This window comes from Pogona vitticeps, chromosome 3 (genome assembly GCF_051106095.1).
Source record: "Pogona vitticeps strain Pit_001003342236 chromosome 3, PviZW2.1, whole genome shotgun sequence".
NCBI lineage: Eukaryota > Metazoa > Chordata > Lepidosauria > Squamata > Agamidae > Pogona > Pogona vitticeps.
This window is the reverse complement of record NC_135785.1, coordinates 69,992,135-70,004,224: the sequence shown is the minus strand read 5'-3', so window position 1 is coordinate 70,004,224 and position 12,090 is coordinate 69,992,135. Positions and strand designations below refer to the sequence as shown.

At 36.8% G+C, this 12,090-nt stretch overlaps 1 protein-coding gene across 9 annotated transcripts in view; it reads right to left on the bottom strand.

Moving 5' to 3' along the window:
- Positions 1-352: 352 nt before the first annotated feature.
- Positions 353-12,090, bottom strand: part of PLEKHA1 (pleckstrin homology domain containing A1) — a 44,557-nt gene continuing 32,819 nt past the window's right edge. For 4 of the 9 annotated variants that reach the window (XM_020786482.3, XM_020786484.3, XM_020786483.3 and 1 more), the window contains exons 9-12: positions 11,988-12,052; positions 10,430-10,493; positions 9,459-9,548; positions 353-4,582 (exon numbers count right to left, since the gene is read on the bottom strand). In XM_020786482.3, the coding sequence (XP_020642141.2) occupies positions 4,262-4,582; positions 9,459-9,548; positions 10,430-10,493; positions 11,988-12,052 (540 nt within the window). In that variant the 3' untranslated portion in view covers positions 353-4,261. Of the gene's footprint in view, positions 4,583-7,364; positions 7,436-9,458; positions 9,549-10,429; positions 10,494-11,987; positions 12,053-12,090 lie in introns of all 9 variants that reach the window. The other 5 variants (XM_078391187.1, XM_072995445.2, XM_078391188.1 and 2 more) reach the window with 3 other exon arrangements.

The window sequence follows — 12,090 nt, the reverse complement described above, 5'->3', positions numbered from 1 at the left end:
ATCTGTTGTCCTTCTCTATTAATCCTGCCCAGTCTTGTCTCCTCATCATTCTTTACCTGCAAGTACTCAAACCCCACCAGGATGACTTGGGAGCTTTGTTGGTATGTCCACCTGTCTTTTCAATGTTGTTCCCCTTCCCTTCCACTTCCCTTGCAAGTTTTATGTGTGTGCAAAGTTGCATATTGTGTAGCAGCAAGTAGAAGCCAGCAGGCTAATATTTTTGAAGCAGCAACTGATCATTTGAGTAAGTTCTTTGGCAATAATCTGTCATGCCATATTTGTACCACTTGAGGAACAGCCACACATTTAAAAGATCAATTATATCAAATGATCATTGTACTAGAGACAGCAATGTTTCGCAAGACTGCTTGTTTATTTTTTTAAAACTTCATTAACTTTCCTGTGAATTTAAGAGGGATGAACAAAAGGTGGTATACAAAATAGTTTCATTCACTTTTGTATCTTTTGAAGTGCACTAAATGTAGTAATCTAATAGGATTGTTATGTTTCATTAAGTCAATTTATTAACAAGTGTGACATTTACAGAAAACACCACAGGTTCTAAAATAATTTAACAATTGTCATTAATTTCATATTTAAAAAGTACTGATAAATAAGAGACCCTGACAATTTAGCAACCACAAATATTTTCCTGCACTACTGAACTATGTAAGATTCTAAAAGATTCCATAAGGATACTGCTTTGTTTCGATTCACTATTGAAAACCATCAATATCAAAGCAGAATAAAATAAACATGCAGTGTAGAAATTGTATAAGAACCAGAAAAAATGTAACACTACATCAAAGTACATCAATACAAACATTTTAGTTCAGTTTCTCCCACAAAGTACACATTTATTAAAAATAAGGTTCTGTATATGTATTGGCTATGTTTGTTACAAGTTAAAATGTATGCTACTAAATTAGACTTGTTATAACATTCAACTTATTAGTTCACAGGTAACCGAGAAGGCAAATAAATGCAATTTACAAACTCTTGTTTGTAAATGTTTATGATTTATAGCTTATGGTTAAAAAATGTAAATGTGCTGTTATACTGGATCCATGTGAAAAAAGAGCACTGCAGTTTGGCACTGCTACTGCTTTATCTTTTGGCTTAACCCATATTAGCATTATTTTATTTCAATTTTTAATCTTGGCAGACCAAAATAATTATCATAATACGTACATGTACAGTACTGGTGTTATCCCTGCAACATGGCTAGCAGACATTTTGATTTTATTAACAGTTGGATCTGAAACATTTGCCTCCATTTCCATTTCAGTAAATTCAATAAAGAAGGTGAAAAGTGGAGGAGGCATAGTCCGGAAAGAATTCTAAAGAAACTGATTTCTAAAAGAGAAGAGCCTGATCATAAGAGCCATCTTTTAACTTGCTGGGAGACAAATAGGAGTGCAAAAGTAGAAATTTACACAATATAATGAACAAAATAAAAAGAATAAAGAGATACAATGTCATCAGGAAAAAGCAAGATTCAGTCTGAATCAATGAGGTAAAACACTTGTACCTCTCATTTCATAATTTTGTAAGCAAAACCCAAAATGGAGAACAGAAGACTTTACATGTTTAGGAGCAGAACAGGATCCCTTGAGTAGAAGTCCATAAATGATCATAGGCAGAACTGCTGTGTAGATATAGTTTTAGATTAAGGTATTCTATGGAGAAATAATGTTTAGGACATATAATGTGTGGGACTTATATATATAAGCTAGAAACCACTTACCACTGGGATGAGGAATGTACGGTGCTCCAAGATGTCACTGCACTTCTGTGCTTAGAACCACGCACTGTTGCTGTGCTGGCTTAGTGATATTGACAGTTTCAACCCACCAAACATTTCCCACCCTTGATTAAGCTATAAGGGGCATCAGAATTAGATCAAATGAGGGAGTTGCAAAAGTTTCAAGTCTTAAAATGCAAACAAATGCAACTCATTACTGTGAGATTTTGGGCGAGTTGCAAGCAGGACTTTCATGCAAATAGATGTAGCTGGACTGCAATTGCTACCCTATTCTTCCTCATTTCATACTTATGGCACTCAAAATAGATAACTGCCAATTATTAAATACAATATTGAAAGAAAATTTCCCTGAAGCTCTTAAATGACATAGGAAATAAGGATAAATTACCTTCCCCATAGTGCTGGCACTAGGAAATTTTATAATGAGCAAGAGTTTAAAACACTGGGTGGGCAGTGACTACATTATTTTTACCTATTTTGAAACTAATGCTATTTTTGTGAGACTGCAGAGTCTAATTAGTAATTAAACATTGGAAGTGCCCAATGCCATTATCCCCAATGCCCATGAAATTATATTGCACCTTCAGCCACATTGAGGCTTTAAGTGGGGTTCTAGAGCTGGGATGGCTCCAGTATTTTAAACTCTATATTGAGAGTATTCCACTGAATTTCAACTGAAAAGGCCGAACATAACATAACTCTGTCAAACGTAACTTAATTGTCTGTTTCATTGAAGTAGTGAATATTTTCACTCAATTATATCTGCATTTTTCCTTTCAGTTTTTGTCAGGTTTGTCAAACATTATAAACATAAGATTTTAAATGACCAGAGTACTGCAAAGTGGAAAAGCTGAACTGCATAAAGCAGCATCACGTGAAACTTTGGGAATTCTATTGATTAAAGCAAACACTTCCATATTCCAACTACAAAATAGTGCATGCTCATTCTGATCAAATACTCAATATCAGATTCTTAAACCTTTTATATTTTTAATCACTGAAACTCCTCAACAAAAATCCAGTAAAAAAAAAACCACAGTGCACAGCTCATACCAGTAGGCTGGCAACCTTAGCATATTATCTTATACATGTGCTGAACTATACTATACAATGCAATTTCACCTCAAGGTTCAATAATCACAAAAGCAAAATTCAGTATCCATCTAGCCCTCACGGATTTAATACATCAAAAAGGAAGAACCCACAGGCACTTTAATAAATTTAGTGCACCAAAAGTTACAGGCCACAGTTGCATGAGTGAACATTTCAGTACCAGTCAAAACAATAAAAGAAAATTTGTTCAGTCTTTTCCTGACTCCAATATAAAATGGGAACCATTTACAAAAAAGAATCACACAGAAGGAAAAAAATAATAGTCCTTAGACAATAGATTAAACATTTAGTTTCTTTAAAGCCTAATATAAAATATTTTTGATGAATCTTTAAAAGATTTAGTAGTCCAGTTTCCCTTCTCCCTAATTTTAAAAATTTACCTAACACCCTTACTTATTTATGGTGGTCCATTAATATCCAAATGTGCAAAAGTTACAGTTTAACTTTAGGAGTGCATAAAAATAGGCTTAATATTCAAAATAGCAGTATTACTCTTATGTAGGTTTCACAGCACCAAATATATGGAATTCTAAGGGAGTTGGATTCTATAGAAGGGCACTGATTACAGAAAAGTTACAAAGAAGTTCCAATTAAGTCCACACATTATGTCAGTGTAAGTAATCTGTGGCCCTTCCATTTAAGAATGCACTTCTTATGCACAGCGATACTTCATGTTAATTAACAGGTGTATCTGTAATGTCTAAAATGCACTACAACTGGTTTTCATGCCATGTTTTACACAGATCATGCAAATGGCTTGTAAATCTGCGTATTGGCTAAGGGGGAAACACACATTTCAGAGAACACAGTAAGACTAAATTTTTTTTGTTTCTTTTTGCATGAGAATTCTCTTCACACAGGAAAAGTGCATCATTTATTAGATATTGTAAGGTTTTGTGATCTTGGATCCTGTAATAATAGATCCTTTATTCATATATTCAGATGTCTGAAGGGCTGTGCCAGTGTTTTGAGAAAATGTCTAACTTGTATGTCATGTCACCTGATTTACAGTATCATTAAGTCATACGCTAATATTTCTTTCATCGTAGCACTAAGATGCTACTAATTTCTCCCAAACTGATGAAAAGCAGCTAGATCATTGCTTATTGACAACAGTAAATTTTAAATTGTATTTTGGCCCCTTCCAATTACAGATTTATCTTCAGATTGTGGAAAAGCAGAAAGGCCCACTCTCTGATAGTAAAAGGCAGCATATGATTATCTTAACATACACATATTTGAATGTATGCACACACATACAGATCTATGCAATGAACATTTCATTCTTTATGCTTTCATCCCACAGTCATCTTTGGCTAAAAGTCTGAGCAAGGAAATTCAAGGACCAAAAACTAATTCATCATACTCCAAACTCTTCTATTATTACACATCACTGACTGGAAGGCTTGCATCATCCAGATCCACTGGGCCAGAATCTTGTTCCTGAGTGCCATTTTTATTTTGGGATTCCAACAGGCCCTGTAAAGTCACTTTGGAAGTTGGGTCTCTTGAAGGGACAGCCTGGATCTTGACGTTCCCTGGCTTGGCCTTGGTAAAAGATTCGTGAAATCTTCGCTTCTCCAAGACAAGGGGTCTGCTGTTAAGGTTTTGGACCAAAGTGGGGTTGTGAGTGGTTGTGGAATGTGAGGTTGCTGCTGCTGTTTCTGCAGGACAACTGGATTCTGAAGAACAGGTGGAATGCTCCTGCAAAGGAGGATCTCTTGTCAGATTTAGTGAGTCATTAATTGCATGCTAACAGGGGGGAAAATCAAAGAGGGAATAACAAAGCAAGGCATAAGAGCAGAAAAGCAGATGCATCTCCAAAGCAGCAAAATGTTTAGATTGTGAGCTTACAGCATATGATTGCAAGCTGAAACATCCATGTATGGCCCTCGGTGTCTAGTGTGGCGTCCTTTGATGTTTACTAGCATAAACTAAATTTGAGGCTATAATTATAATTAATTTATTTTAACAAAATAATCAAAATTGAAGAAATACTTAAAAAAATTGAAAATGCCTTAGAATGTATATTCAGGCATGAAAGTCTAGTCCTAAAACCAGTTCCAAAAAACTAGTCCCAAAAATTCATGAATGGTGTATTCACATTTTAAAAAGAAGCACAATTTAATCTCTTAAGGTTTGTATGACAGGATAAACAACCCAGGGAGCAAATCTCCTCAGTCAGGGTGTCATAAGAACACATCCAACAAACTCAGTAGCTGAAATCCTATTGTACTTGACATAACACCAAATTATACCTTTAGATGTTTACAGGGAATTGTGCTCAGGCAGTTTACATTGCATGCCTGAAATCACAATTGTGCAACTGTACCTGTGAAACTGTTTGCTTTGCACATATTTGCATGAACACTAAGCTATACAGGCATAGCTATGCAACAGGAGTTTGGCCAACGTCTTCTGTAAAGATAATTATTGCATAAAGTAGTAACTTAAAAATTGTCTACAGTATCATTCACAACTATTCATTAATTCTATGTTTCAACTGTATGTTTTAAGAGATCTGGAAGAGAACATTATTGACATTACACTCAAGACAGAATTTGCAAAGTTGCTTAATAGCAAGTAATTTTATCCAATTTAATAGTTAAAGAGTAGCTTTACCACTCTTGAATACCAAATAGTCATTTCTAATGTTGTATACGGGAAAACAAAGACATGTGCGGAAAGCTTTAAAAAAGCTGCAGCTGAACCTGCTTCAGATTTTTGAAGGTCCATGTCAGGTAATTTTATATAGCAATAATCTTACCATGCCACCAGTGCATCACACTGTAGCACAGCAGAAAGGTTTCTGATCAAAGAATATAAACCACTTGACTGTACTATTGTCCTATACTAGTTTGCTATTCAAGAAATGTTACCCTCCAACTCTTCAGTTATTCTAAAACAGTTCTTCCCACAGTTCCCTCTAAGCCATGCATGCACTACTCCACCTCCCTCCACGCAGCTCTCTTTCTCCTCCACACAGTGATTGCATTCAACCTCTTTGGTTCCAGTCACAATGGAACCGTGTGTGTGTGTGTGTGTGTGTGTGTGTGTGTGTGTGTGTGTGTGTGTGTGTGTGTGTGTGTGTGTGTGTGTGTGTGTGTGAGTGAGTGAGTGAGTGAGTGAGTGAGTGAGTGAGTGAGTGAGAAATCACACACACACGCAGGGGTGAAGTTGTGTAAGAAAGAGGCAGAGTCTCACCCAATGGGGTTGAAAATTAAAGGGTATATTGGTTCTTACACAGTATTACTTAATTCAACTGAGGGCTGAAGGTATTGGCACCTACTATGCTACAACATTTTACAGCCACAAATCAGCAATACGTAAATCATGTCAGACCATATCTGTTAAATGTCTATGAGAGAAGTGATTTTATTTTCTCTACTCCATATCTTTTCCCAGGTTAAACAAGTACTCCCATACTACTGCTACATAACCAATAATGTGGCGTGGTGAAATTGACATTAAAATATGGCCATTTCTACTACAGAAATCATTGGTGCAAAATGCTGTTGCCTAGCATGCCATTAGAATGATCTTGTCTCACAAGATTCCACACTGATTAGTAAATACATCTGGATTAATGCAACAAATCATAAACACCACCTGAACTATTTAAATGAAAAATTTTAAGAGAACACAGAAAGAAGATAAAATGTGTATGTTTCGTTTTGAAGTGGCAAACAAAACAAATGTGCTTAAACAGAAGAAGAATGAGTTCCCAAAATAAGTGAATTAATTCCAACTATAAAGCTGGAACTTCCAACTAAAATTAGAGCTTCTTTTCTGAAGCGAATACTATTGAAAACATTTCTATAAGTTTTAAGCTGATCAAAAGAGGGACCAGCACTGGATAGTAGTTTGAACATCTTGTTGATACCTGCATAATAATATATAATTTTTCTTATGTCTACTGATTATAAATGAAAACTTTATAGTCCTTTTATTATACTGATTAACATACAGGTTGCAAGCTGTAACAGCCCCTACATCTTGACTAATGATCCCATGCATATCTATTGTAAAAGCCATGCAAATCAGTCCAGGGCATTTTCCTTGGTGCACATATTTTACATGTGCATGCACTCTCACCATTAGGTTTTTGAGTGGTTTGTAGTTAGCTCTTTTTCAAAAATGATAAAACAGAAATATGAACTCTCATGCAAATTCAGCCAAGTTCAATTTCTCTAAATATATATTTCCTACTAGAAATTTGTAATCAGTAAAATAAACACATAGAAAATGTGAACAGAAATTTTAGCAATCCGTGAAAGTTTGGCATTCCTAATAATATATTTTATGCAGAAACATTTAAAAAGAGTTGATGGCCAATGAGAAGATTTTACATGTTAGTAATTCCATGGTGGTTATAACCAACAGAAGAAACCACAGGATTAAGCTTATCATTTTACACAATGTTAATAAATGTTCTGGAATTTCAGTCCTGTGTTAAGGTGGCATGTTTACATGAGAGGCCACATACATGCTGCATTCACCAGTTCTTGATGTATACCTCTGTATACAAGGATTCGACAGCCTTCTGGCCTGCCGCATCTGGAACACAGTGCAAAGCTAAGATTAGAGTAACCTAAACTTGAGAAAAGGAGGGAAAGTGAGAAAAAGAAGGAAACAGACAGACAGACAAAGACTGCTGACTAATTGAGTTATCTCATCACAGAGAGTACAGACCAATGATGGTGAACCTATGGCACGTGTGCCACAGCTGGCATGCAGAGCCTTCTCTGTGGGCACATGCGCCATCTGGCTAGTCTTGCGACAGCACTGACCCCGCCTTGGTTTCTCCCCACTGCTGAGCCCTCCATGTCCCATTGTGTGAGAGTTGCCTGAGTCCCTCTCTTTCCCTTTCAGCCACACCTCTTTTTCTCTTGGCTCCTTCCTGGCCAAGGCTGCTTGCTTCCCTCTGAGGAATCAGGAGAGTGAAGAAGCAGATGCTGCCCTTTTGTTTGTGTGTGAGCAACTAAGGGGAGGTAACCTGCAAGAGTAGCCCCATGCTCGTGGAGGGTGTCGTGCATACGCGTGACACTCCCCTGCACAAGCACACCCCGTGTGCAGGGGTGGAGATCCGTCACTGTAGCCCAGTTCTATCAAGCCGACGGACTGGCATCGGGCCGTGGACTGGGGGTTGGGGACCCCTGTTTTAGAGTGTAAACTTGCTTACAGAAGCTTACACTCTAAATTCCAGTTTCATACTAAATTCAATAAACAGATTACCCAAGAAACTGAGGTACTGTATCCTAAGGAAAACTGTAATAGTACTGTAAGATCTTTTTGTTACTGTTATGTGCTGTAAGGTTGCCTATGACTTTTGGTGACCCTACAAATAAGTGATCTCCAAAATGATCTGTCCTCAACTGCCCTGCTCAGCTATTGTAACTCAAGCCTGTGGTTTCTTTAGGGAGTCCATCCATCTTGTGTTTGGTCTTTCTCTTTTCCTGTTGCTTTCCACCTTTCCCAGCATTATGGTCTTTTCCAGAGAATCCGGCCTTCTCATGATGTGCCCAGGTAGGACAACCTCAGTTTCATTATTTTTGCCTCAGAGATAGTGATAGTGCCTCAGTATTCAGGTTTTATTGCAGTGTTGGCACTTGGAAATAAATAAGTTGGTTTTGTGTTGCAGTTTGGGCACTTGGGCTCAAAAAGGTTCGCCATCACTGGTATAGACGTATAGACAAAGAAACAGAGATAGAATTGTTTGCTAATATATTCTCTCTCATCCAGAACAGTTATTCCCAAACATAATATCTTGCAGAAACTAAATGAAATTGCTATAATACTCCTCCTTGTAACAAAAGCAAAGTAACACTTGGAACAAGTTGTTTTAACATACTGCCAATGTTATTAAGACTAAACATTCAGTAGTACAGACTCAATCTGGCAAAGTCAGAATTGTGATTCAAGCTGTCCAAAAGCAAAAGGTAGACTTAATAATCTTAGATACCAAAACCTTCTTCATGTTCCAAATGTATGTGTGTTGCAAGCCATCACATCAGAACTGACATAGTCACCTAATAGGTTTTTCAAGGTAAGTAAGATATTTAAGGAGCAGTTCTGCAAGTACAACTCCCCCAGTGAGTTTCCATGGCCAAGTAGGGATCCAAATCCAGGGCTCCCAAGTCCCAGTCCATCACTCTAGTCACTACACCACAGAAAGTATTCAAGTTCGGATTACTACCTACTATACAGATGGTTTTAAAAAAAAAAAAACCAACATAATTTGAACAAGTTGTACATCAAACTACTTCAAATCAATTTGAGGGGCATCTCAAGCCAAAAAATTCAGCCCATAGTATGAAATAATTTGATAAATTTTACTGTATCTCCAAATGATAATATATTCCAATCCAAGAGATGCATGGAACATTAGGACAATGCAAAAGAGTCAGACAACACATATGTATACTGCTAAGGTCAGCAATTAATAAGAAATGCAAGATCCTTTGCAACCTGTAATGCATGCAAAGATGTTACTCCAGATCCAAGGGTGAGTAGAAGGGTAACTGAAATCATTTACAGAACTTATCACTACCAGAACAATATAACTTCTTTTAACACATACAGAAGCTGCTGATCTTCCAGGTCCCCGCTGTGCTACTATTGCACCAGATATTGCTTTAATCCAGCTGTGCATATCCTCTGGGCTGTCTGCCTGAAAAGAGAGAAAGTTTAAAACATTTTAAAAAAACTTGAGATAATCAGCTATAATTGCAAGATGTACAAATTTTTTGATGTGTAAACATGCACGGTGCCTTCTACATTTTTCAAAGAAAGAAATTATAATAAAAAAGAACCACTCTTAAATAAAGGTTGGGCTGATATACAAATGCTTACCATAAAAAAATCTGGTACTCCCCTCCCCTTTACTTGTTACATCACTTTTCTCAAAGACTGCACTCAAAGTTGCAGTTCGCACCTATATTTTGTGCTCTCAACCTAATGGAAATAGTTATATAAAACAGTTGCATATCACTATTTGACACAAAATCAATACCTCCTATGGATGATAACTGTCTCCAGAGATTTATTTTCAGGGAAAGAATATTTAAAATACTCAGGTCTGTTACTAATTTTTGGAAGAATTTCCCTTCTACCAAATTCTGAATCTGTTATCTTGATCTTTAGAAAAGTTTCCACCATGCCTCTTATTCTATGACAACGTTCACTTAAACCTATATTGCTGAAATTCTGACACACAATACATACAAGTAATTGTCTTGAGATAAACTGACGTACTGCTCCCTAACATTTGAGAATTCTAGACACTGGCATAACAAAAATAACTTAAAGCAGAATTTAAGATCTGTTTGCCCTAGACAAGTATCTACAAGATAGCAGGCCAAGGACAGAGTACTTTTTTTAAAAAAATGGTCATAGGCTGGTCTGAAAGGATTGGCAGAAGTATTCCTTCCAGCTCCATAGCATATGTATAATCCATCTCAATCCAAAATGGAGTCTAACTGCAAGTTTCATGGATTCAAAGGAAAGTCATTAACTTTCTTATAGAAAAGACTGTTTTCCTTAAAGAGTTACCTGTACATAAAATGTTCGAGAAGTTGTTACAATTTCAAAAAGATTGTCTCTCATCACGGTATCACTGAAAAACATACAGAAACGTGTAACTATTTACAGGTCTTTTAAACCAACACTTGTTTCTTTATTCTGAGACATGGCTATGTGCTTTCAAGTAATACTACATATAAAATGGGTACTCTGAAAACAATCATATTCTATATGAATGGGTGTAGAGATACTATAATGATTAGTACTTGTACCAAGATTCTCTCCATACTCATCCACCCCCTCAATTGTTTCAGTATATTGTAAAGACATGAGACATCCGTCTTCCATTCCCCTTTTTATACAGACCATGTGGCCAAAATCCTATTATGTGTCGACAGTTCCATAACTTGAAGTTGTGCAAGTTTATGCGAAGTCTCCACCAAGGTGAAAGTCACACCCAACAAACACTTCAGCTGGAAGAGCAGTGCAACTAGTTGCACAATTGATTGCACAATCAAGCACACAATGCAGACTGCCTGGGCATAACTCCTTGCAAACATCATCAGGAGTAACATTACACTATATGCAGTAAGATTTCACACTTCGAGAAACAGAGTCATTATCTAACTGGCATTGCCCAGCCCAGGCGCGGGCCATCAGCAGCTTCTTGGCATAGCCAACTGTTGAAAGGATATGGGCAACAGCAGAGCACATATATACATAATGTGATTCCAATAAGCTACCATATTCTCTTGCTGCCAACTTTCCCAAAATTCACCTTGTCAGGCATAAAATAGCCATGGACTCAGGCTTACTACAACACATTCAAGAAGTCAAAAACAATTTAGAATATGCTCTCAAAGCCTGTTTCTTACAATACTGTAATGGAAATCGCCTTATACCACAACCGCCACCTAATTTTTCAAGCTGTAATTCCAGTTTCATCATTCATATTTATAGCTATCACACATACACCAAAAATCTTTTCAATAGAGTTTATTTATACATCAAACTGTATTCCTCAATCTTACTTTGCAAAGGTGTAATTCCCAGTAAAGGCAAATTTCATTTCAAAACATCCCATCAATCAACTCTGCCCACGCTGTTAATGTCCCACACTTTGTAATTTTATCCATCTTTTGTTTGGAGGCCCACATTTTGTTTTGGTGTAATATAACTGGCATTCGCTGGATAGTTCAGTGAGCCAGATAACCAAGGTCAGCAGTCTGATTCTACACTGTGACTTCTCAGAAAAAAACCAGCCTATGTAGCTGTGAGAAAGCTACATGGTCCCAAAACATCCCCAGAAGGAGGAAATGGTAAACCATTTTGAGTATATACCCAGAAAACCCTAAAAAGGTTGCCTAAGTCTGAGATGACATGACGGCATGTAATTATGATGATGATATAGCAGCAATTCAGCTTAATCCACTGGTTTATGATTTCATCAAAGTGCTTTGTCTTCACTACCACAGTACAGTAAAAAGCATACTGAACTGTGCTAACAGATCATTTGTAGATAAGTTTTTCTTGTTTCAGTTAAAAATGATATATTACCTTTACAGTTTTTGAACCTTCAGCTTCTCACCTTTGTTTACATTCCTGGACTTTATGTACCTCTTTCAGTGGTATAATCCGAAGAGGCTCCTTATCCTGAAAAAACAGAGACTTCACTGGGTTAATTTTTTAAA